Genomic DNA, 26,535 nt, shown 5'->3' with positions numbered 1-26,535 from the left:
TGTGAACTTGTGGTGTGAGCACCCCCTCGCCTGATGTCTCTTGGAGGTGACGAGCGGCCCGTGCTCCGGGGGGGGCCGAGTGGCACACAGTCTGCTCCAAGCGCACGTGCTGGGGGGATGTGTGTCTGTCCTGAGGCCTGTGCCAACGTATTTAAATCAAAGCCATTGTTTGTTTGGCTCTTAACTGGTTTTCGCTGGTGTGCCTTGTCTGCATTTAAGGATCAACTTCTCCCTTATGGCTCTGTGAGCCGTAGGAGCTTGTTGTTTCTGTTGTTGACTAATTGAATACCTAAACCAGTTGTTCGTCAGTTAAAAGGACCTAGCAACACAGCACTGGAGAGTCCCTTTCAGAATTGAAGATGGACCGTGATCTGGGTGATGGTTAATTGTGTGTGTCAAGCAGGCTGGGCCACGATACCCAGCTATTCGGTCAAATATTATTCTGGATGGTTCTGTGAAGGTGTTGCTGGATGAGATTAACATTTACATGGGTGGACTCTGAATAAAGCAGATTGCCCTCCGTCACATGGGTGGGCCTCGTCTAATCAGCTGAAGGCCTGAATGAAACAAAGGCCAGCCTCCCCTGAGCAAGAAGCAATTCTGCCTCCAGGAGGCCTTTGCAGTTCAGCTGCAGCATCAGCTCTTCCCTGGGCCTGCAGCCTGCTGGGCTTCTCCAGCAGATTTTGGACTCTCCAAGCTTCTGTAGTCAGTCTCTTTATGCATATGTATGTGTGTGTGTGTCTGTGTGTGTGTGTATATACACATATATATGTATATATATATAAATGTGTGTGTCCTGTTGTCCCAACACACACACATCCTTTTGGTGCTGTTTTTCCAGAGAACCCTGATACATCATCAACAAAGGAATAAACAGTTATTAGGAATGTAAAAGAATATTTCAGTATTCTTCGTTACCTTTGCTTTCTCCGGCTTTAAAATGTTCACTTCAGTTGGGAATTGCTGACACATCAGAGCGACAGCAGGTGGTCTCCCTTTCCCAGACCAGCCCTCCCTGTTGGATGAGCACCCAACCAGTGACTCCTGGAATGAAGTGGACTGGCCGTGACCTTTGTCATGTAGCCATTTGGAGTGTTCTCAGACGTGGACAGACACACGCCTGAATTATCTGGCGAGAGCTAATAGATCAGTCGCTCTGAGGCCGGCTGGACGAGCACCAGCTCACTCATGCCTCAGGAGCTGGCTCCGTAATGAAACGTGATTTACAGTCCCATTAGCAGCCCGGGCCCCAAACATGAGGGCGTTGGCGTGAATCTTAAGATGGCCGTGCTCTGCATTCCTGGTAGGTAATTGTGTAATGCACTGGCCTGGTGATGAATATTTCAAAGGAAATCATAGCAAAGATTTTGCTTGCACAGCTGAAGTTGGTGCACTCGGATCCGCACAAAGAATGGGAAACAATTCCTGTCGTTTGAATGGCCTCGGAAATCCATCTACATAAATACGTGTACACAGGGAAGTCTTCAGTGCCAGAAATTATAAGCAAAGTTTAATGATGGATTAAAGGTGAACAGTTGTTCCTTTTATCACAGTTTCTCTATAAAAGACAGAAGGAAAGCTGTTTCTTTGCCCGATTGCCTGCGTTTTGAAAAGTGTACTCCACTTGTAAGTCATTTGCATTTAGTTAATCGTGTAGTCATTTCAAACTTTCGTTTTGTCGTTTTATAAGCAAAACTAGATCCACTGTGGAACCTGACATGCAGTTTGAAGAAAGCTCATGTTAGGAGCGCCCGGGTTTATCTTCCGCCTCTGGCCAGCAGCTGGAGGAGAGGGGAGAGGCCGGGTTGCCCCCGGGGACAGCTCTTCTGCATTAAGTTCTCATCCTCTGAGCTTCTGTCAAAAATCAAGCCTTCTCTGTAAGAGTGTAAACATGCCAACAGCCCCGCTGGTTTAAGGGCAGAGGAGAGTCTCAGAAGGAAGGTCAAAGGGAAGACGGAGGGCAGTTAGGGGCTGCCCCCCGCCCCCTGTGCCTGTGGCCCTGGGAGGAGACATGAGCAGGGGTTGCCCAAGGTCATGGAGGTCAGAATCCACCTGAGGCCACAGTCTGAGTGACAGCGAGGTGGCTGGGGCCAGACAGGTGCCCCAGGCTGGGCTGGGGCCACAGGAGTTAGTGGTCCCTCACCCAGTGACCCCAGAAAAGAGCACTGCAATATAGTCCCCAGTCTGTTTCTTTTATTTTAATTATAAAAAGCCTTTTTTTTAAAAAAAAAACTTTATTGGAGTATAGTTGATTTAAAATGTTGTTAGTTTCTGCTGTACAGCAAAGTGAATCAGTTACACATATACATATATCCACTCTTTTAGATTCTTTTCCCATATAGGTCATTTCAGAGTACTGAGTAGAGTTCCCTGTGCTGTACAGTAGGTCCTTATTAGTTATCTAAATTTTAAAAAGTCTTAAGTATACAGAAAGTGTAGCTAATAATCCAGTGAATGCCTGTGTACTTACTACACAGCTCTGTCAAATCTGACAGTTCGTTCTTCATTTTTGTTTCAGATAATTTATTACTTATTTAAAAATTAAATTTCACATTTGTCATTGAAGCTTCCTTCCTTATTCTCCAGAGGTGACCACTACATTGAAATTGGTTTTTATGATTTCTAAACATGCTTTTTTTTCGTTTTCACCACATACATATATATCTATAAACAATAGTTATGATCTTGATGATATTCTGAAACTTTCTGTAAACGGCGTCACACTTAAATATTCTTCTGTGACCTGCTTCTTGTGTTCAGCTTTATATTTTAATGCTTATTCATGTTGATGGGTGTAGCTGTCTTTCATTATTTTCACTCTTTATAGTTTCACACTGTATGAATATGTTATAATTTATCCAATCTCCTGTTGAAAGACATGTGAGCTGTTTCTAGGTTTTTTGCAGTTACAAACAGCGCTCAATCCTAACGTTCTTGTGTGTGTCTCCTTATACCCTGGTGTAGGAGATGCTCTGTTTAGGACAGGCCTTTTCTGGGTTACAGGATGCAAACATCTTGATATTACCAGGCTCTTCACAGCAGGTGCATCCCCCCACCGCTCCGCCCAGCATGCCCACGTCCTCTCCTGTACTCTGCAGTCCTCCCAATTTCTAGGCTTTGCCCATTTGAAAAACAAGAACTGACATCTTTCTTTTACCTGTCTTGCTCTGCACATCCCTGATTACCAGTGAGTATAAGCAGCTTTTCCTATTTTTACTGACCACTTGAGGCCTGTTCACATCCTTGGCCCATTTTCTTAATTAGGTAGTTTGTCTTTTTCTTATTGATTCTTAGGAGGATTAAAAAATATGTGTGTGGGCTTCCCTGGTGGCGCAGTGCTTGAGAGTCCGCCTGCCGATGCAGGGGACACGGGTTCGTGCCCCGGTCTGGGAAGATCCCACATGCCGCGGAGCGGCTGGGCCCGTGAGCCATGGCCGCTGAGCCTGCGCGTCCGGAGCCTGTGCTCCGCAACGGGAGAGGCCACGGCAGTGAGAGGCCCGCGTACCGCAAAAAAAAAAAAAAAAAAAAAATGTGTGTGTGTGTGTGTGTGTACACACACACACACACACATACTGGATACTGGATACAGTCCTTTGTCAGTCATATATGCACTGCAGATATCCTTTGCTAGTCTGTGCTTTATACCTTTACCTTAATTATAGTGCCTTTGTCAAACATAAGGTTTAAATTTTTGTGTTGTCAAATTTACTGATTTTTTTAAAAATTGATGCCTGCGCTCTTAAGGTTTTGCCTTGCAGGTTGCTTTGTAATCCACCTTGAATTGGGGCATATGTGTGGCATGAGGTAGGGACCTAATTTTACTTTCTCCATATGGATAGCCAGTTATTTCAGTATCATTTATCAAATAATCCATCCTTCGCCAGCTGGTCTGCCTACCCTGTCTGCCAAAGACAAATACCCACATTACCACGGGCCTGTGCCTGGGGTCTCTGCTCGCCTGGCCCACCTGTCCTAGGCCCAGATCACATGGTCTTCATCAGTCTCACAGAATGTCTTGGGAGTGGATGTAGATCTTCCCCTTATCTGGCCATCTGTGGGGTTGTCTTGCTATTCTCGGCCCTTTGCTCTTCAACATCAACCTTCGAATATGCTTCATGTTCCACAAAAAAACATGGTTGGAATTTTTATTAGAAATACATTGATTTATAAATTACAATGGAAGGCAGTTGACATCTTTTCAGGTTTGAAAGTTTTGTCCATTAACCCGGTGCATCTTCCTGTTTATTAGGTTTCCTTTGATGTCTTTCAGAGAACTTGAGCGTCTCTCCCACGGCTGTCTTGCACTTATTTGGTGTGATGCATTCTTGGGTGCTTCCACCTCTCCCCCAGGGAACATCCTACAGGGATGGGCCCCACACACCCAAAGGCTGCCCACCTGCCTGCAGTCCTGGCCTGTCAGGGTGTCCTTTCCTCTCCTCCGTCTGCCCTGGGAGGGGCTCTGAGCGCCGGGGGTCCCCTGCAGTGACGTGGGCATCCATCATCCTGCTGCCTTCTCTTTGGAGCGGGGATTGGGTTTGCTGTCTGGTTTGCTAGACACAGTTGATTGGAGGTAATAAAAATCTTAAGACCTGAGACTTCAGATGTCTGATCCGACCGGAATGGGATTGGGGCTTTTAGATGGTCATTTTCAAGTGCATCTGGGGTCTTATGTGAATTGTCTTTTCCTCAGCTAGAGAGATTGATGATTTTTGAAAAAGGGCATTTGTTATAGGACCGGTGTTTCTCTTTGACCCCCAGGGTCCCCAGCCTCAGAATCCCGAGGGTGAGCTTTTTAGGAGGAGACTCTGCTAACAGGCTTGTTCTTCAGAGGTGATGGGCCGCCACGAAGGCAGAAGGCCTGCTTGTTGTCCTGGTATACCGCTGAGTGGCCTTTCCAGCTCTCTGGCCTCCTTTCCCTCCCAAGTCGTCTGGAGCCTGGGGAGATGGGAGATAAGGATTTGCAGCCTGGGCCCTGTGCGGTGGCGGCTGGAAGGCCTGGACTGGAGGGTCAGGCACCTCCCTAGAGCCTGCTCTGAAATGGCCGCAGCGCTGTGCTTCCCAGGGGGTCGGCGCCGTGGTCCTCCAGCAGTGGCCGCTGCCCAGGGGGCTTCCCGAAGGCGCATCCTCTTCCCTTGGAGAGCTCTCTGCGTGCTCGCCGGCTCCTCCCTGGGTTTGTTTGGAAACGGCTGGTCCACGTGGCTGATTCTGCACCAGTCGGGAAGGTCCCGATTGCACGTGTCAGATCCCAAAGACGATGGAGGCCCCCATCCCGAGTGGGCACGGGTGGCAGGCCCTGCGGTGTGTGGGCGTCCGCCGCGGAGAGCCTGCCTCCTAGGCTCGTCTCATCCGGGCAGCGATGGCGACGCCCAGGTTAAGCTTCATTAAAGCAGAAGCCCAGTTTCCATTAGGATATGAATGTTTTATTTATTAAATTGCTATTTTAATATAATTTACCAAGTCATCGAAGACAAATAATCCACTTAAGCGAAGCTGTAAAACTCCATTTTCCCCGAATGCTGTGTTCCTGTGAACGCGTGGCGTATACTGCACTCCGCTCGCCAGCTGGGGGTACCTTATGGGGACGCAGGATTCACAGCCCAACCTCCTGAATTCCGAGTGAGGATGGGTCCCAGGGCTGGCCTGAGGCTGACCTCTGCACTCCCCGGTAAATAAAGGTTGTTAAGCAAATTAAGAGCCCCCTCCATCACAGGATACAGCGAAGGCTGCTGGTGTATTTCTCAAAAACGTAACTGCAAAGGAAGAGAGACTATGGTATAGGAGAAATCTGGAGAAAATGTAAATCGAGAGAGATAAGGGAGCAACATCAAAGCAGGCCTTCCCCCAGGGGCACCTGCCAGTTAATTGCCAGGGCCTTCTGCCTGGTTGCAATGAGCCTCAGGCAGGAGACAAACCTGGAGCCTGTACAGGGACTGAACAGGTGCTGCTGTTCGCCTTTCTTGGCCTTGGCCATGGAAGTTAAGGGAAGAGGAAGGAAGACACCTCCCTTCGGAATATCTGACCACAGTCCTGCATTCACATGAGTTTGGAGTCCCGATTCATGTTACTTGTCTTACAAAATTTCAAGCTGAAAATTTAGTTGAAAGTAGACTTGGGATAATAGTGCCCTTAGGCTCTGGCAGAAGCAAGCACAAAGTTGTTCTTCCCCAAAGAAAACCATTTTTGATACACGCCTCAAAGAATTCCAACAGATAAAAGTTCCAAGGAACGTGTCGATGCAAAATTAATAGTCAATCTAAGAAAGAAATGGAGAATTTTATTCGAGCCAACCTGAGGATAATAACCTGGGAGACAGTCTTTCAGAAGCTCTGAGGACTGTTCCTCCAGTTAGAAGTTAAAACACAGTTGTATACCTTTTTGAGAGAAGGAGTAATACTCCATCAAAGGACGTATTGACAGTTTACATAGTCCAGATCTGCACGCACAAGGCGAGTAGTAGGTCATCCTGACCCCTTACAGGATTAAGAAACGTTATCTCCTAAGGAGTTCCCTTGCTGGTGCCACGAGAAAATTGCTCTCTGTGACAGAGCAGGCATGCCCGTGTCCTTTGGGAGGTCTGGGTCATGGGTAGCGTAGGTGCACAGTGCACACTAAAGAGGGGTAGTGGCCCAGACTGGCAGAGAGAATTTTATGTTAAAACATTTCTTGTCCTGCCTTAAAAATAATTTTATTTCATCAAACGTAAGCTCCAAGAGGGGGAAAATCACTAAAGTACAAGGAGGCAGAGGCCACTAAGAGCAAGACTCAGCAGAGAAAACAAACGGCAAGAAAGAGATCTACAAAGACTACAGACTTTAACGTGATCTGAGATGCGCTAGGAGGCAGGCCACTAAGAGCAGGACTCAGCAGAGAAAACAAACGGCAAGGAAGAGATCTACAAAGACTGCAGACTTCAAAGTGATCTGAGATGTGCTAGAAAATAAGTTTAACATGTTTAAAGTGATAAAAAGGAACACAGTGGATGAAAGGAGGAGGAAAGGGAAACTCGTGATTTACAAAGCAGGTCTGAGAAGAGAAGCAAGTCGCAAATTTAATGGGTGAGTTAAACAGGAATTGTGATACAGTTGAAGAGTTGACTAGTAAATTGGAGGAAAGATTTGAAGAAAGTAATTCTCCCAGACAAACAAAGAGATGGAACATATAAAAAGAGAGGTTAAGTGAAATGGAGAGCAGAGTGAAAAGACCTCACACCTGCCTAACCTGGGTTCTGAGAAAATGCAGAGAATGTCAGGGGGCAGATGGGTGTTTGATAGGAGATCATGGATGACAGTTTTCCAAAACTGATGAAAGCAGCCCATTCTCAGGATACCTCTAGCAGAATAAATATTATAAAGAAAATGCAAAACATCCAAGACAAAGAGGGTATCTCAAAAGCAGCCAGAAAGAAAAGTGTGATTTCCTACAAGGGAATGACAAACAGATTGATAGCTTTAAACAGTGGAGGCCAAAAGATGTCATTTTTAACATCTTTAAAAGTAATAACCAACAGTTCTATCTTTCAAGAATGAGAATGAAATAAAGACATTTTTAGATGACAGCTGAAAGGGTTTACTGCCAAAAGACCTCTCATTAGAGGATCTTCTAAAGGTTGCATTTCAAGAAGGATAATGATTTTAGAAGAAATGTCTAGATGCTGCAAATGCAGCAGAGGTTCAAAGAAAAATAGAATATTATGAACAACCTTGTAGGTGGCAAATTCCTACAAAAAGAAAAGTTTTCAAAAATTTTAAAAAGTCTGAAGTGTTTTATAATCATATGGAAATTGAATCAGGAATACAGACCTTTCCACAAAGAAGACCTCATGCCCAGCCCATTTCTAGCCAACTTTCGAAGGACAGGTATCCCGGTCTCGTACAGACTCTGAGAAGAGGAGGAGGAAAGAGACAAACACAACCTTCATGATTAAAGTAGACAAGGATGGTTCTAGAAGGGAACATGAGAGGCCAGTTTTCTGTAAGTGTGAGAGCAGAAATCCTAAATGAAAGATCAGCAAACGGGGCCCAGCTGTGATTAAAAAATATAACTTACTGTGACCAAATTGAGTTTACAGGGAATGCAAGGTTGGTTCAACATTAAAGAAACTCTGATACTAATGTAATTCACCACGTTCACAGATTAAAGGAAAACAATCTTATTGTCTCCGTTGATTCAGGAAAAGCATCTGATGAAATTCTGTAACCATCCATAAGAGCTCTAGCAAATTAGGAGTAGGAGGGCACCCACCCAACCCGCTACGCGTTATCTACACAAAGTTCTAGTGTGAAACAGCTTCCTTCTCCGGCACGTAAGGTGCAAAGCAGTGGTCGGGTCGCTGTGAAGTCAGGAAGCAGAAGGCGAGGATGCCGCCACACTGCAGCAGCTCTGCTCAACGTGCCGATGCCGGTTCGGCCAGCACAGGGCAGATGCGGAAGCACACTCCCGTCTCTGGCTTTTCTCCTCAGCACCCTCTAACACTCCAGGCAGTGTGACCTGCCAGTGACCTCCATGTGGCTAAACCCCGTGGTCAGTCACCTCCCCGGGCTCGTGTTACCTGACCCTCTGGCAGCACCTCACACTCCTCCCAGCTCCCTGCTCGTTCCGTTAGGCCCTCAGTGTAAACTTGTGGCCTGGACCGTGGGGCCATCCTCTTGCACTTGTAACAGGGAAGAGCCAATTCTGACTACATGTTGCATCTGTTTCTTTTACTTTAACCTTTGTTTTCGCTGCTTTTGTTCACTAAAAGGATACTGTCTATACACAGTGGCCTGCCTTGGGGAACCCTGCCCCCTGAATGTTAAACCAAAGTGCCTTTGTTCAGGGAAACATCCGGACCCTGTTCCACCTGTGGATGGCTGGCTACAAGAAAGAAGAAGTCGACAGACACATCCCCTCCCTGAGCCCGGCCATTATTCCAGGGGTTATTTGCAAAACTTACGGCCCTTTCACTTTACTTCTCATCTCCTCCTCCTCTCCGTGCTATAAAGGAAACTGGCATCCAAACCCCGATAGGATGGTTTTACAAAGACACTAGTCTGCCGTCTCCTCGGTCTGCTGGCTTTCCAAATAAAGTCGTATTCCCTGCCTCAACACCTCGTCTCCGATGTATTGGCCTGTCGTGCGGCGAGCAGAGCCAGCTTGGACTCGGTAACACGCCCTAGACTCATCTGTCCCACTGCCTGCCTGACAGCTCCCCTCGGGGCCTATCAGGTGCGTGTCCACAGGACAGACTCACGACCTTCCCGTCAACACACTTTCTCCCGCACCCTTTCCCGCAAACCTTTCCTCCTCTTAGGAAACGACGGCTTCCTCTTTGCGCTTTTTCAGGCCAGGACGTTGGTGTCACCCTTGGTTCCTCTTCGTCTCCTACCCCATAGTCCCGCATTCATCGGCTATTTTGTTGGCTCAGCCGTCAGACCATCTGGCATCTGACCTCTTTTCACAGCTGTGCTGCACCCCCTTGTCCCAACTCACTAACGAGTTGGGATTTTATGATTTCCGTGGTCTTCTATCCCATCTCCCTGGGTCTGCCTCTCCCCACCCTGCCCACTGCCAGGTCTGTCCTGGCAGCGCGGGGAGCAGCGAGGAGGGGTGCAGGTGACCACTCGGGGGGAGCGCAGCATGCTCGCTGCCCCCCGCTTCCGGTCAGCGTCGTTTCCGGGCGGTGCCCGGGCTGGACGCCTGCTCTGCTCTTGCCTTTCGTTCAGGGCTGAGTGATCGGCCTCTGTGGGGAAAACGGGTCCCTTCTCACGCGGTGCAAGAATGGGGGCCCCTCGGACTGGCCTTTTATCGTTGCTGCCCATCATCCGTGCAAGAAAGCAAACGAGCACCCGGTCGCCGGGCACATCCGCTGTGTCCCGCTGCCCGATTAGAGAGAAAGTTGTCCTTATTTTAATGAGATGAGAATTAGAAGCGGAGGCCTTGAGTCAAAAAGCGAGCACGCCGGCCCCGCTCTGTGTTCCCGGCCGGCCTGTCTGGGCTGCACGCTGACCTTCTCGGCTGTTCTCTCTTGCAGTCGGAACCTGAGGGCTTCGCGCATTTCCACCTGTACGTGTGTGCTGCTTTTCTCGTGAGATGGAGGAAAGAAATACTGGAAGAAAGAGATTTTCAAGTAAGTAAATGCCTTTTCAGAAGAACCCGAGTGTGATTTCCCGCTGGGAGAGAGGTGTATTAGATTTAGTTCACAGGGTTATTTGTGGAGGAGCTTGGAGACGGGCTGCCTGAGATCACCGCTGACCTGCTGCCTGAGACTCCACGGCCGAGGGCACAGATCACGTGGGGCCTGGGCTCTGCCAACACTGGCCTTATTAAACGTGCTGTCATGGACTCCAGGAGATACCTCCTGAGCCGGCCGGCGTGTGTCCTCAGCAGAATGGCCCGGGGGCTCCTGGGAGCCTCCTGGGAGCCTCGTGGCAGCCGTGGGGAGTGGGGCGTTAGGGAAGGGGCTGCCCGCGTGATCGCATGGCCTGGCTACCCGGCACTTGGTAGCTGTGTGACCCAGGGGTGGTTACTAGCCTCTCTGAGCCACGTTTCCTCAGCGGTTCCGTGGGAGAGCTACACCCGCCCCCATCCATCAGAGGCTCTGTGCTCGACCCAGGGGCTCCAGGTGGGCCGATCCCCCACCCCGTCCCCGCCCCCAGGTGTGCCTGTGCGGTGGTACTGTGGGCAGTGTTGACCTCTGGGAGGGCGGTCCGCCTGGGGTGCAGCGAGGAGACACCAGCGGAGGGGACCAGGAACCAGGCTCTGCCCCTCACTGTCTGGGGGTCACTCTCTGGCTGCTTCACCTCCTCGAGCCCCTCATCTTTCAGGTGAGGGGACAGGGAAGGAGGCCCTGTTGTCCCAGGCCACAGTGTGGTGACACTGGGCAGCTCGCTTGGCCCGTGGCCCCTTAGCTCCCATGCTTGTCAGACGCTCTGAGGACCCTGCTCCACCCGCCGAGGGCCGTGGGAAGCCACCCAGCCCTGCCGCAGCGCCCAGGCGCTTTCCATCTCGGCCACCAGGAGACGGTGGACGGGGAGGGCCTCTGTCCGGGCCAGCAGAGCCCAGCGCCCAGCCTGCCCCGCCCCGAGGTGCTAGATGGCGAGACCTGGTCCCTTTTCTCATCCCGGCTCCTGCCCTTGCTGTCAGGCCGGGCCCGGCCGTGCCCGCGGGAGCTGCGCTGTGGGAGCCTGGCTCCAGGGCGGCCTTCGCCCCCGCCCCGCCTCTTCCCACCTCCGGTTGCTGTCTGTGAACTGGGGAGAAGGCAGCCTCCTGCCCTGCCCCCTTGCGCTCGTGGGAGGCCTGCGGCCCCCCCCGGGTCGCTCTGCGTCGGGCACGTGGCGGTGCCGAGAGAGCCCGGCGCCGGCCTGCGTCGCCGAGTGAGGGGGGGATGGCCACGGGCGTCCGATGAGGCCCCCTGAGGGCCCGCTGTCCATGGAGGTGCGGGGGAGCCCGCAGGCCGGCCGGGCCGTTGGTTGGAAGGGAGAAGGGCCCCGCCTCCCTGGTGACCCGGGCCAGCGTCCACACCTGCGCCCGGCAGCTCTCACCTGGACGACAGGTGATGCAGGTGCCCGAGTCCCCCAGGCTGATGGTGGCTCAGGTGTTGCTGCCTCAGTTACGCTGGGGCTTCTCTGGTTGGGGAAACGGTTCCGGGAGGCCCCAGCCAGACATCACTGCCCTCGCGAGGCCCGCACCTGGTGGGGGGCGGTGGTTCGGAAAGAGTGTAGGGAGTGCGCTGAGCCCAAGGCTCGTCATTGTCCCAGGAACCGCTCGTGACCCCCAACACTGGGCGGCCCCTGAGCCTTGCGTGCCCGAGAAATGGCCCTCGCCCGCCGGCGTGAGTCCCGGCTGGGGACAGGGACCTGAAGCTGGTAGTGACCTCGTGCAAAGGGTTCTGTCCTGCGTTTCTTCCTGCTGCTCCGCAAACAGGGACGGTGCTGCCAGGGTCCAGGGCCACCAGGAGCGGCCCTGGACGCGAGGGTCCCTGAGCTGGGTGGGAGGACGTGCCCACGGGTGGGTGGTGGTGCTGGGCCGCCCCGCTTGGCCTTCCCGTCTTCCTGCCCCACGCGTGGGAGCCCGTGGAGGGCTGCCCAGGGCTCTGCAGTGTGGCCGCCCCACCTGACGTGACTGCGTCCCTGGTGGCCTTGGAAGACGTAAAGACGAACCCCTTGCCCATCGCTCGCTCTCGTGTTGCTGTCTGGCCAGAGATGCTGCCGTGTTGTAACTGGAGGGCGCCACTAGGCGGCTGGTTAGAACGCTTTGCTGGCCTCCTCAGGGCCCTGCTCTCTTAACTCGAGGCTCACCGAGGCCAGGGGACGAGCGCGGCACAGCAGCCGGTGCGCCAGACCTCGGAGGAGCCATGAGGTTGATTCTCCCCCAAACTCAGGATGGACTCAGGCCTGGATGTCACAGGGTTGGATGCAGGGCGTGTTGTGAACACACTGCATTGTGGGGAATTGAACTGAATGGGAAAGTAAACAGGAAGAGAAAACAAATTAAATAAAGCACCTTTGGCGCCCTGGTGGGCACGGGGCAATTGCGTGTGCAATTGTGGCGTTTTAGGAACATGATTCTGTGTGCACGGAAGACAGCTTGAGAGTCCAACAGTGGAACATCCATGGAAGAGGCTTTAAAGGCCCTCACTCTGCAGAACTGTGAAATTGCACACTGCTGTGTCATCTCCGTGGGAACAGTCATTTCCTGAGGGGCGTCTTCAGGAGGAAGACAGAGTCCTCCTAGCGTTCGGCACGCCCAGCGGTGTGGGTGCTTTTGGCGGAGTTGGGGGGGGCATGGGCTTGGCTTCCTGCGTCCAGTTCCCAGGAGCTCAGTGAAGTTGAGGTCCCACCTCTTCTCGTGTGCTTCGGCTTCTGAGACCTGCCCAGCCCAGGGGTCTGGTTGCGCCCAGCTCTGTGGACTCCGGGAGGGTCGCCGGGTCATCTGGTTGGAGGGAGGCGCCTCCCGGGGCGGATGGTCACTCCTGCCCTGAGGTCTGGTGCCCCAGGGACCTTGTACTTTTCCCCGAGGATTCGCTGTCCCCCGGGCAGACCTTGTGCCGTCTGTCCTGCGGGTCCCCAGCTCTGCCCGAATGCAGCCCGCAGGTGCCGCACCCTGGGTGTCCGAAGCCGGCCTCTTCCCCCAGCCCCGTCCCCACCCCGCCAGCCACGGCAGTCCCAGCCTCAGCGCCCGCAGCCTGATTCTCCCCGGCTGCCTTTTTCTAACCAGATTCTGTAGGGCCTGTGGGGGAAGGAGCCCCCTGTGCCCAGTCTTGTGTCCCCTGGCGGTGCGGCTGGCATGCTGACCTGGTCCCTCCCCTCTGTGGGGTGCCCCACAGTAAGAACTTGGGGCCCAGAGAGGATGGGTGCACGTGGCTGAAGATGCCTTTGAAGGGCTGGGCTCAGGTCCTGAGCCAGAGCTGCCATGTGCCCCTGATCGTTCCTCCTCTCCGGCGGGGATGCAGGTGCGCTGGAGGTGTTGGCCTTACCGGGTTCTTTGTCTGATTCATAAGGGCAGCTTATAAAACAGTTGGTAACACGCAACGCTAGAAAATCATTCTAGTTTATCCCCCCAAAGTCCGAGCTGCTTAGTTTGTCCTGGTGTCCCAGGACATCGGGGGTCCAACAGCCCCTGTGTGGGCCCCTGGTCCTCATTCACAGCCCGCAGAGCCTGGTTCGCCCTGGCCCTGCTGCTTGGTGGGGAGAGCAGCACCCGGGGGAATCATTCCTACCCCACTGCCTCCCGGGGGTGACCCGGCAGCGTGGCTGCAGAGGTGCTTTGTGACATGGAAGTTTCTCCCCACGTAGGAGCTGTCATCGTGCTTCTGGATTTAGAGGAGGCCAAGTCCCTTAGATGCAAAAGAGGCAGCAGCGTACAGTGCTTTGTTTCGCAGAGGAGACAAAGCAATTAATTGTGGTAAACAGAGCGTGGAGCTTCTAGTGCAATCAGGGACCTTCTCTGCAGGGACCTCGGGAGCTCAGAGGTCTGTAAATATTTCTGAGAAGGTAATCGGCTGCTGCGTATTTGCTGGTGAACGACGAGCCTCGTGGGGAGAAACGGCTTCCCGTGCACGCGTGGTGGCCGCCAGCCCCGAGGCTGTGAGCCCAGGGTGAGGCTGGGTGTGTAGGCCCCGCCTGGAAACCCCAGCCGGTCCACGGAGGGGGCTCAGTGTGTGAGTGGTGGCCGCCATGCCCCGCACCCCTGGAGCTGGGGCCTCCTCTCGTGCAGGCCCTTCCCCTTGTCTCCTGTGTTCGCAGGTTGCCGCTCGGTGGGGACCAGGTGGGGACAGGCAGGGGCAGTGCCCAGCGGGAGGCCTCTGTCTGCTCTGATGTCCCTGGCCCCTCTGATGTCCCCTCAGGCCCTCCCTCTGCGCTGGGCCCTGTGCTGTCTGTCACGAGACTCCGTTTCCACGCACGAGGGGCTGGGCTGGCTGGGGGTGGACTGGGCAGGGACAGCAGGGCGTTGTGTATTGTGAGGCCAGGGGTCAGGGATGGGAGTAATAAACCAGGTGCGGGAGCAGGTTGGGGAGCTAGAACCGGGGACCCGGATCTAGAGCGGATCAGGTACCGGCCTCCTCTGCAAGGGAAGGAAGTTAGCGAAGCTGGGGCTGAGCGTGTGGGGTCGGGGTGTGGGTGGTGATCAGGAGAGGAGCCTGAGAGGGCACGAGGGAGCCAGGCGGCTTCCTTAACAGGGCAGGGGAGCCAGGGGTGGGAACGGACCCGATGCAGTAGGCGGTGGGGCCGTAAGGCTGGAGGAGGAGCCCTAAGGGGGTGGGGGCGGGACCTGGGGTGGGAGGTGGACACGCCCACAGGGTGTGAGACACGTGGAACCCAGAGGGACGGGTGGGCAGCCCACGCAGACTCGGGGACAGCGAGGTTGGCGGTCTTCCCGTTGACTTCGAGGGGGAGGCGGCCACAGTCCGCAGCGCGGCCCACGGCTCAGAGGTGCCTCTGCTGTTAGACACTGTCTGGCGGAGGCTCTGGGGTGTTGGACGCGGTGGTCCACGCCTCACTTTGTCAAAGTCTCCCTCTGTCTGCAGGTTAAACCTGAGTCTAAAACTTTACAAACAGAAAGACATCGAATGGAGCAGCCGCAGGAGGAGGCTCAGAATATTTGATGAAGATAGAAAACGAGGCTGCTGTGGGTCTGACGGCTTAAAAGCTCTGGGGAGGATCTGAATTCACATCCTACAGAGATGCATTTGTTTTTAAGAGTTTGTGGAGCAGTTACAAAATTAATCATCTGATCTAGACCATAAAAATTGTCAAAATCTGGAAAACCGGAATAATACGGACTGCATTTGCTGAGCATAATCCTTTAAAACTAGATAATAAAGTTAAACCTGAGTAATGAAGCATCTGGAAATTAGAGAGCCCTCTTCAGAATACATGGGTCAAGATGAAAGTGATCCTGTAATTATAGAATAAATTGAGAAACATGGGACCTTAGAGACTCCGCTTTACTGTCTGTAAAGTTCACATCTGCAGTTCTCCGTCCCCTTCTTCTATCAGTGAACCTCAATCAGGCCCATCACAAAATATTCGAAACGCCCTAATAATTGGTGACCAGCAAAGGGAAGAAAAAAAAAATGCGTGGGGTGTGGCCTGTGCTGGGCTTGTAAACAAATTCATGGGCGAAATGCCTTTTATTATTTAAAAACATTTTTTTTAAAAAAGCCTAGTAACTCTGTAACTGAAGAAGTTAGAGATGGAAAAATAAGTCAGCTTATGATAAAAGGCGGTGAAGGAACCAGCGATAAAGTAAATCAATGGCTTAGGAAGTGTCCTCCCTGCCGGAGCCCCGCAGAGCCCGCCTCCCTCCAGGAGCTGATGGAAGCCCAGGCCCCAGGTTGGTACTGGGGCAGGTGGTGGAGACACCCTCTGCCCACCAAAATTCCAGATCCCGGAAGGACAGCCAGTGCTCAGCGTGCGCCATGTGGCTGGTGCAGGCAGGCTTGGCAGGCTGGCCCCGGAGACACAGCTCCAGCTTGCAGGAGCCAAGCTCCAGATGCCAGCCAGGGGCAGCCCTGCAGCCAGGCCCCCAAGGTCAGGGCAGCTGTGTGCATGCTGCCCTGCTCACTGTTGTTGTAACATCCTAGCAGTAACCAGAGGCATCCAGGCACGGGGGGTCTTAAGAGATTCAGTAGCTTCTCCTGAGTTTAATAGAAAGGAAGAACCAACCCTACTCTTTTTTTTTTTTTAATTTTATTTATTTATTTATTTTTGGCTGTGTTGGGTCTTCGTTTCTGTGCGAGGGCTTTCTCTAGTTGCGGCGAGTGGGGGCCACTCTTCATCGCGTTGCACGGGCCTCTCACTGTCGCGGCCTCTCTTGTTGCAGAGCACAGGCTCCAGACGCGCAGGCTCAGTAGTTGTGGCTCACGGGTCTAGTTGCTCTGTGGCATGTGGGATCTTCCCAGACCAGGGCTCGAACCCGTGTCCCCTGCATTGGCAGGCGGACTCCCAACCACTGCGCCACCAGGGAAGCCCAAGAGCCTTACCTTTGATCCGGTAATTCCGCTTGCTTATAATTATGGGAAAACAAATTGCCAACAGCCTGAGTATCCAGCGTTGGCAGAAGGTGCCCTGGATTATCGTACGTCGCTGTTGAAATATTTTCTAACTACCAAAAATCACATCTTCAAGTAATAGTCACTGAGGTTAGAAAGTGCTCTCAGGATATTCCTATGTGGGGGGAAAAGTGTGATCCGAAATCACACACGTCTACACACACACACACACACACACACACACACACACGTCTATATATGTCCATGCATGTAAAACACACACCCTCTTATGTATGTATAAAACACACGTCTATATATACACGTGTATAAGCACATACATGTACACACACGTAAGACGCACACATGATCTACACATGTAAACATAACCCGCATATGTATGTGTATGTAAAATATGTGTACATGTGCTCAACATTACAAATCTATACACTACACATATAGGGAACACACCTACATGTGTACATATATATAAAATGCATACATATACTTACATGTGTATATACATGTAGAAATGATCCCAAGTTTGCTTGTCTTATATGCGCAATGAAAAGGCTTAACAGGGACTTCCCTGGTGGTCCAGTGGCTAAGACTCCACGCTGCCAGTACAGGGGCCCAGTTTCAGTCCCTGGTCAGGGAACTAGATCCCACATGCTGCCACTAAGACCCAACACAGCCAAATAAATAATAAAATAAATAAATAAATAAAAATTTTAAAAAAGACTTAACAGAAGCAGGTCACGGTGTTCGCATCATTTAGTTTAGGTTAGTAGAATTACAGACATCTTAATTTTCCTGTTTGAATGTCTGTTGTATTTTCACGTCTTCTCAGTGAGTAGTCAGCATGGTTTCTCACCCGGGTTCATTCCCACCTTAGGCAGGTGAGACCCCTTTGTGAGGTGCCTGGCTGGGGGCCCTGCTCAGTGACGCTGGGCTCCAAGGTCCCTCAGTATCCTCTGGGCGTCTCAGCAGGTCCCACTGCACCGGGATCCCCACAGACTCTGTCCCTCAGCTCACACGCATGTGCACATGCAGACACAGGCATGCACACCGCGTGGTCCCCAGGGCCGAGACGTGTGTCCGTCTCATGTGAGGACTCCCAGTGCCCACCGGTGTGCTCCCGCCTGCCCGTGGCGGCTCGGAAGCTGCGCACAGCGCCCCAGCGGTCCCCTCCCTTTGGCCAGGTGGAGGGTTCTGGCCCCGCCTGGTCTAGCCCATTGGTCACCCTCAAAGCCTGTGTTGTACTCAGTGGACCAGGCTTCTTTCTGCCAAGTCATCAGTTCCTTACCATCAGAGAAGGGGTTAGAAGTGGTCATTTCTCAATAACCATGCGGGATCTGTGTGCAGACTGGGCTGGATTCCAATACATGACCTTCAAGCCCCCTCCCAGCTGGCCTCCCCATCCCCTGGCCCGGCCCTGCACTCAGCACGCCACCCTCACCGCAGACTTCTGGGATCTTTGGTAAACAGCCTACTAGTAAAGCCATTAAAAGAATCTCTGGGGCATCTCTGATTTACAAAGACAGAAAGAAAGACAACAAGGTCCAAAGCCTGAGCTTTGAGGAGCCGGAGCCGGGCTCAGCGTGCAGACACAGGGCCAAGCGACCTCACCGCTCACCTGTCCTCGCCCATTACATGTCCTCCGGCCTGGACGCTGGCGCCCGGTGTGCTCAGCCGCTGGCCGCAGCCCCGTGGAATGCGTTTGCTTTGCCAGAGGCGTCCATGTAAATGCTCGTCAGCTAGAGCCTTTGTCAGGTTGGACTTCCGGGCCTTTGAAGATCAGCGCGGTTTCGGAATTAGCGTGGAAGCGGGTGGAGCGGAGACGGCCTGTGCTCACACCTGCGGGGCCGTCACCCCCGGCGAGTGTCCTCTGCCCCGTGGGCGTGGGGTGTCCACGGCCGTGAGGTCTCGGGGCCTCCGACAGGATGGAGGGGCCGCCTCTGCGCGCCTTTGCCCGTCCCCACTCCGTTCCTTCCCTTTGCTCTGAAACCAGACGGCGGAGTCGGCGGGACCTTCTGGAAGATCTTCCTGCCCTCTGTCCGTGGGGACCCCTGGGGGGGCCACCCGACGCCCCGTCACTGAGGCCTCAAGCGTGGGGTCACGGCCTCGCCTCCAGCGCTGGCCTGCTCGCCTGCGTTTGGAGCTCCAGCACCTCCTGGGCAAGTCCATTGCTGTTTTGATCCGCGGTGCACTCAGTCCCCGGAGGCAGCTAATTAGTCCCCTGGCGTCATCCCCTCCACTGGGTCAGAGGAATGGCCCCAGGGCAGGTGTGCGTCTGTGTCAAGCGGCACTGAGTTTGCTCTGCCAAGTGGCCTTCCACGGGTTAACCTCCAACGGTTTGTGTTTCATCTTGGGTTCATTTGAAGCAGCAAATGTCAGGAAATGTCAATGTAAAGATCAATTGTCTCTTTCTTCATCATTTCAAGACATTTTAAAGACAAAATCGGGTCAGTTGAAACCTAATCTTCCGGTGGATTGTGCTTTCCTGTGCTCCCGTGGGTGGCGCGCCTGTTGAAGTGTGGGTGTGCATGGACGTGGAGGCGGATGGAGTGTCAGCTGGGACCTTTCCTGACTAGGAGCCCTAGGGGTGCCGGCCCCTTGCTGCGCAGTCTAGCGTGCCATCGTGAAGCTCTTAGGAAAGAGGGCTCGCACGGTGCCGGGTGGGTGGCAGGGCCGTGGCTGGGTGCGCTCACGCCCCACAGGGCAGGCAGGTGGGCAGGGGCGGCCTGGCTGGGAAGGGCAGGTGGCAGGAGTGGCCGAGGCCCACCTGAGTGCTGCCAGTGCTGCAGTGTTGGGCCCTGGCCTGCTGCCACCCTGCAGTTTCAACAGGGATCCTCATCTCTGCCACCACGCCGCCCCCTGCCGCGATGGCAGAGGGGGAGCGTGACCTGGGACAAGTGTCTGTCCACACAGGAAGGACGGCGGGGAGCTGCGGGGGGCATCCCGGGCCGAGCATCTCAGGAGGCAGGTGGACCTTGCCTGCCCTCAAGCCCGGGGCTCGAAGCCTGCAGGGCAGGGCAGGGGCTGGGCCGGGCTCACAGGATGGGAGCTCTGCCGGCCGTGTCATCCGGTGCTGAGACGTGCCCTGCGCCGGTGGGTTGGGGGACCCGTCAGTGAGCCAGCAGGGTCAGGGTGAACGAGGCGTAGAGGCCGGCGCTGGGTTTGTAGCCCGGAGAAGCGAAGGCTCTTCCGTGGCGGGAGGGAAGAGAGACGACCCCGTGGCCGCACGTGGAGTCGGCTTGGGTCCTTCTGTACCGCGGCCTCTTGCGCGCTCGTTGCGATGGCCGCGGGCTCCTTTCCATCACAGGGACGGGCCCCGTTAGTGTTGGCAGGAGGCCACGTCCGCTTCGTGGTCCGCTGGAACAGTGCGAGGCCTGCGGCAGCACCTTCTCTGCGGGGCGGGAGGGGCCGGACCGCGGAGGGAGTGACCGTCCACGTGCCAGACTTGCCGATCGCGGTTCCTGGTCTCGGAGAGTGCCCGGTACGCGTTGTCTCTGGGGCAGGTGGTCCTCACCCCCCGCCGTCCCCGCCGCGCGCAGGCCTGGACGACTTGCCGATCTGAGGGATTCTCCTTGACGCCCGCCCGCCCCTCCTGCCACGCCAGTGTCTACGACATGTTTCTGTAGTTCTCCGTCTTCGCCGAGGACAGGCCCCTGTGGGTGGCGGTGTGCGTGGTAGTCTCAGCGAGCGACGAGTGGGAGGGGAGGCAGGAGCTGGCTGTCCCCACCCCTCGCTGGGTTCCCGCCCCCCACCTCCACCTAGCCCCCTGGTGGCCCCTGCCCTCCCACGGGTCGTGTCCCTTTAAGAACTGCCCTCTCCGTGGGCGTTTGAAGAACAGAGGTGGGAGTCTTTGTCCCACGACCGTCCCCAGACACGGCTGTGCTCTTATTAAATCAGCCCTCACCGCGGCGGGTCCTGCTCTCTCTGGGGGATGAGCACATGGAACCCGAGCCCGCGGGGCCCTGCTGGGCCTGGTGGCCCCGGGGCTGCACCCAGGCCGCTAACTGCCACCTGGAGAGCCGGCGTGCCGCTCTGTGTCCATGCGTCACCAGGCCACACCTGGCCACACCTGGCCTTGGGCCCGAGTGAAAGTGCACATCCCTGTACGGACAGCCTGAGCCGGCAGCGCCCACGGGGCAGAGCCGGGGACCTATCCACACCTGCTCCCCATGCCCGGTTTTCTTTTTCTTCTTGCGGGGATGCCGTGACGAGCGCTGTCACCCCTTCGGTGGTGATTCTCAGGCTCTGCGTTGCTCGCCCTGTCACGATGGGCTACGTGCTCCTGAGCCCCGGGCGTGGCCGGGGTCCAGTAGGAGTGTTAACGAGAGCTGAGGTGAGACAGTGTCAGCTTTTTAGTTACGCGGCCCTCACTGAAGTTCAGATGTGAGGATTCTCGCGTGGCGGTCCAGCGGTTTCCCTTCGGGTGTGGCATTTCCATCAGTTCTCAGAAGACGGCTCAGCAGAGGGTTTTCGAAAGCGGAGAGGGGTGGGTGGGGTTGGCACTGTCCCCACGTATTCTTGCCCAGTCATCATAATTTCTAAACAAATGTTAAAGCTACTTATGTATATATATTTTTAAAAGACGGAAAGTTGTAAACACCTTTTCCCCAAAAACAAGCCATACCTTCTCCCCACCTTCCCCTCACGTCAAAAGGTGCCCGTTTCAACCTTAAGTTGTCTTTCGTTTTGTGTTTTGTATTTACCTGCGCGCCTCCCACCGCCGCGGCCCCTCCCACCGCCGCGGCCCCTCCCGCTGCGGAGCGCAGGCTCAGCGGCCATGGCTCACGGGCCCAGCCGCTCCGCGACATGTGGGATCTTCCCGGACCGGGGCACGAACCCGCGTCCCCTGCATCGGCAGGCGGACTCTCAACCACTGCGCCCCCAGGGAAGCCCTAAATAGCTCTTTCTTGATTTATTTAAATAACGACTTTTCAAGCAGGAAGGGAAGGTGCGGATTCGCTCTTGCCCCCATGGCCCCCGGCTCCCAGCGTCCTGGTCAGAGGGCGGCCTGGCCGGGCTGCCCCTTGTTGGGGCCAAGTGCCGCTCACGGGAGTCAGTCGGTCCCCTCCTGTCACCCTTGGACTTAGCAGTTGTGTCCCCACGTTGCGAATTCTTCACAGGTTCGCCCCCGCCGTGGTTTATTGGAAGCGGCAGCTTCTCCAGAAATCCCACGAGTGGGCACTGCACACAACGTCCTCCCGGCGTCCTGCCCAGGGCGCTCCCGCAGCCCGATCCCCTGCCACCCTCAGAGTCCAGGAGCACGGCGGGGAGTCAGGGTGAGAGAGGACGGGACGGCCTGGAGGGTGGAGCCGGCCCCTCTGGCCGTTGAACACGCCGCTCCACGCTCTTTGTGCCCAGCCCTGCTGCTGAGAAATGTAGTGCCATCGTCCGGGCCTTTATTGCCTCCTTTCTGCCCATGGCCCGCCTCTGGGGGCTTTTGTCCATCCCCCTCCTGAGGCGTCTGGTGAGGTGTCTTTCTGTCATCCTGCCGGAGTGGTCATTGGGCCCGTTCAGTCTGCAAAACGCCAGGTCTCCATCTCTGGACAGTTTCCCGAGCTGTGAACTCAACGCCATGCTTCTCTTCCTGGGATCCTGGTCGATAGTTGGCGTCCCGGATGGCCCCTGGCTCTCAACCCCAGAGGTCCCGATCCGGGGGACTGGGTGGCCACGGTGACGTGGAGGTGCCACCACGCACGGGTGCCACGGGTGGGTGCTCGGCTCCCTCCGGCTCCGGTGTCCCGTCCTGCTTCCCTGGGTGCACAGGAAATGTGTTTGCGATCTTGCTGGAGGGTAGTGTCCTTGGCAGGTGGAAGTGGGTTCCTCTCGAAGTGCGGAAATGCGGAATCTGCTGCAGGGGCCGGGCCAGCAGTGAGCCCTCTCCACGTCCTCCTGATGGCGCTGTGACACACACAGGGGTGTGAGCTCCGTGGCTGAGCCGCCGCTGTTTCCCGTAAGATCCACGACCACCAAGCGGTCGTGGAAGAAACTCCTCGGCCTGCTGCTGCCTCTCTCCTGGCGGGCGGGTGGCGTCTGCCTGGGCTGAGCCCTGGACACACGGGGAAGACGGAGGCACTGCCTCGCGCAGCAGGGACGCGGTGGGGACAGCGGGGCCACCAGGCCTCCTCTGACAGATGAGGCTGGAGCTGGGCCCTTGCTGTCCGCCTCTCCCCGGGTTCACGTGCTCTTCCTCTCGGCAGAAGGCGCTTCTGACCGTCAGTGCGGAGTGACCAGGAGCCGGCTGCCAGCGCCCCTCTGAGGGCTGCGCCTCCCTGGGGGTCACCCCAGCTGGGGGTCCAGAGTCAGCTCGCAGCTCAGACCCCTAAAGCTCTCGTCCTCAGTCTGCAGGCGAGCCTGGCCGGGCCGAGGTGGCCGTTCCCCACGCCCCAGCCGTGCCAGGTGGCAGCGTGGCGCTGTTCATCAGGCCTGGGAGAATCTTCAGGACCCGTGGATTACATACATGACACACTTTGAACCAAGGCCGCAGCTTCCCTGGGGTGGCCGTCGAGTTCACGTGGAGATGCAGCCTCACTCAGGACCCAGTTTGGGCACAAGCTTGGGGCAGGGCGGCCACCGCAGTCTCAGGAAGCAGCGTGTGTTCTTTGCGACTTGGAGGAAATGGGCTCCAAAAGGTGAAGTCAACAAACATTCAGGTGACGTCTATAGAAAGTAACGTCCTGTCCATTTCATTCGCTGTGCAACTTCATCTTCCTTTAAACGTGTCGATGTTCGAGCATAAACGTGGGGTCGAGCTCGTCACTTCACAGCGGTCCCGGCGCCCACAAGGACTTCTTAGGAATCGTAGCCGATCTTAAGTTAAGCGAATTACTTGCCGCTAAATAATTTCAAAATAATAATTTTTAAAATCCTTTTATGCTGTATGAGAAAAAGTGTATTTAGCGTGAAGTTTGGCTGCATTTTAATTGCTTGTTATGTGGCACCTCTGAAAGTCCCTGGGTCAGGGACCGAGCAGGTTGTGAGCCCGCCCTGCTGAGGGCCGCTTGGGGTGGCCGCCCCCAGGCCCCAGAGCCTGAGCATGACACAGGTCCCCAGAGTTTGCCCAGCAAGGGCTGCCTGCGGTGCAGGCTGTGGCTTTCACTATTGGGTGCCTCTGAAGGCCCAGGCAATTCCAGCTTGTGAGGCAAAGTTGGGATCTGCTGGGGAAGTGACTCTGGTTCTGCAGGGCTGCTTTTTAGGACCCCTGGGAGCACTGGTGGGTCCTCCCTCCTCTCCTGTCCCTTCCCCCTCCCTCCCCTCCCCCTCCCCACCTCCACCTGCCCTCCCTCCCCTCCCTCACCCCTCCCCCATCCGCTACCTCCCTCCTCCCTCCCTCCCCTTCCCTCCCTTTCACAAAGGAAGAATTTCTCTTTCCTGGTGGAGAGTGACATTCCACCCCCAGCACTGAGGCCCTTTCCCTCCCTCGGGGCCTGGATTGCATCCTGACACAGCCCACTTGGTCTGGAGGTTTCCCAGCCGAGCCTCCATCAGGACGAGCCTGCCCTGCCGGTGAGGTGGAGGGCAGCTGAGAGCATCTCTCTCCCTGCTCATTTCTGCTGCGAATTAGTCTTGCTATTAAAGAAAAAAATTACACCCACCATTCAAATCATTAATTGAAAGGCCCTTATTATCTCATTAATGGTGTGTGATATCTAAGGTAGATCAACTCGGAGAAGCTCATCTGTTCAGTCCCTGAAGAAATGTAATTACATCTCGGGCCTTATTAAAACGTCTCCCTCACAGCCCCCCGTCGGCTGTCACGCGGTCCATCCTGCCACCTTCCATGGACACCCACCACCACACAGGCCTGGGGGTGGGCCTGCCGCCCCGCGTGGCTGTGCTGGCCGGGGTGTCAGGGAAGCGTGCGTGGCTCTTGGGCCAGCTGGTCGGCGGCACTCTGCCTCCCCAGGTGCCAGTGGGCCCTCACTGCTTCAAAGCCTTCCTGACTGTGGGCAGGGCTGATTCAGGATTTTCCGGTGGCAAAACTTGGAGGGATGGAGTCAACCCTAATAGGCTCAGCAGCCACTTACGTGGGCTGCTAAGGCGGAGAAGCCTGTGCCGCTTCCTGTAAACCTGGGACAGAAAGAAATCAAACGTCCCCCGGCCGTGTCCTCTTGCCGAACCCGGGGTTAGCTGGGGTAGCCGCTGGCTCCTGGGCTGCCTTGTGGAAGGAACCCCTGTGCCTCGCGGTGGTTCCGTCCTCTCTCCTGGGTCCTCATTTAACCACGTCCTGGGTTTCCACGAGGCCATCGCGCACCCCCAGGCCCCCAGGGCTCTGTGCCGGGGAGGGGTTGCCGCACGGAGGGGAGCGCGCTCCGTTCATCCTTCAGGACGTGGCCACATGCCAGCACCGTCCTGATAGGGCCGTCCGGGCTGGAGGTGTTGGCCGGGGGGAGCCGTTTAGGGGCTGCCCGGGTGGCTGGGTGGAGTTGGCAGAGCAGGTCCCGGGCAAGAGCAAACGGTTTTGGGGGCCTCAGATTCCCCCTTTCAGGCTGGAAAACGAGGCACAGAGGAGCGCAGGGACCGCAGGGCTCGGATGCCAGCTTCCTGCGGCTCCCAGCCATGGCCACCCCTGCTCAGCCCCATTGTGGCCACGGCCCTGGCCCAGGCCCTTCCGGGGAGGCTCTGGTGGGTGGCGGGAGATGTCTGGGGGATGAAGCTGTACACACGCCCCCTCGGACCCAGAGACTTGGGGCACAAAGAGCCCAGGTGACTCAGTAGTCCTGAGCTCGATCCCTGGCCACCACCCCCTGTGTGACCCCGAGCGGTGGCCACTTCCCCCCCTGCCCATCCCGGGACCAGGTCCCGAGAGGAACTCAGAGAGCAGCAGGGGGTGGGGACTGTCTAGCACACCTGGGGCCCTGGAGCGGGGACTGCTGCCGTCCAGGCGAGGTGGTGACCGGTGGCACGCTCACCCCCCGCAGGCCTGGCTCACCCATTCCGGCCCCTGGAGGGGGTCCAGCGCAAAGGTAACAAACTCGACCACAAGGTCCTGGGCTCACCAAGTCCTCTCCCCTCATGCCGCATAAATAACAGAGATGAGATGAAACTGATGGAAGTGCTCGAAGAAATCTGCCTTGCGATCCGCTTTCAATCCTCAAAGCTCTTGATCTGTACGGAACGTTCATTTTGTTGCCCTTATTAGTTTGAGGATTTTCAGGGCAAACACGATAGGATTTCTTAATTCAATTTCGGGATGTTTGTTTTTTGATATATAGCACACAGAAGAAGTTGCATTGATCTTGTAATTCCTCATGCAAAGAAACAATATTTGGTCTTCTCTTATTTAGTGTGTGTGATGCTCAGCTGGGCCGGCGGGGGCGGAGGGTCCAGCTGGACGGGATGCGGGAGGTTTGCAGACATCCGGCCTTCCGCCCTTCTCCGCGCCCCTCGCAGCAGGCAGACGGGACACCTGCTGCCTCTTGTCAGGGAGCGGAGGACCCCGCCATGCCCGCCATCTTTCCTTCTCTGCTGGGGCAGGCTTTCCTGGGGCTCTGTCTGCGGGAGCTATGCTGCCCCCGTCCCCAGCCTCACACTCTGCGCCCGAAGCAGGGACCCCACCCTGCTGAGCACCTCCAGCCCCCGGCGAACCTCACAGCCGAGACCAGAGTGTGTCCCTGTGTGGGGTTCAGCGTCTTCCTCTGAGGGGTGGGGACCTGCACCCGCTCTCAGGATTGTCACGGATGCAGGGGGAGCACAGGTGCTCGTGGAGACTCATCGCTAGTGCCACTGTCACCTAAAGGATTCCTAGTCCCCTGTCATTCTGAGGTCAAGGAGTTGGGAAGGTAGAGCATCTCAGGGTCCCCCCAGGCCCCCCACCCTTACTGAAGGAGAACGCCCAGAGTTACAGCTTGTGAAAGTGACAGTGGAGGTACTGGGCCGCGCCCACTGCGCTCTGTGTGCTTTGTGTGTTCCGGCTAAGGACACATGCCCCACCCCAGGTGCCCTTGGCCTTGCATGGCAGTGGGTCAGGCAGTGGACCGCGGGTACCTGAAGCTGGGCGTGACGTGGGTGTGTTCTCCTGGAGAAGCTATGAGAACCGTGTGTGCAGTGAC

At 55.6% G+C, this 26,535-nt stretch overlaps 1 protein-coding gene across 1 annotated transcript in view; it reads left to right on the top strand.

The window, feature by feature from the left end:
• The window catches only part of TBC1D22A (TBC1 domain family member 22A), a 319,915-nt gene that overhangs the window by 272,984 nt on the left and 20,396 nt on the right, over positions 1-26,535 (top strand). Inside the window, exon 12 of the mRNA XM_060165087.1 lies at positions 10,010-10,105. Within this exon, the coding sequence (XP_060021070.1) occupies positions 10,010-10,105 (96 nt within the window). The remainder of the gene's footprint in view (positions 1-10,009; positions 10,106-26,535) is intronic.

This window comes from Lagenorhynchus albirostris, chromosome 11 (assembly GCF_949774975.1).
Source record: "Lagenorhynchus albirostris chromosome 11, mLagAlb1.1, whole genome shotgun sequence".
NCBI lineage: Eukaryota > Metazoa > Chordata > Mammalia > Artiodactyla > Delphinidae > Lagenorhynchus > Lagenorhynchus albirostris.
This window is presented reverse-complemented; position numbering and strand designations above follow the sequence as displayed.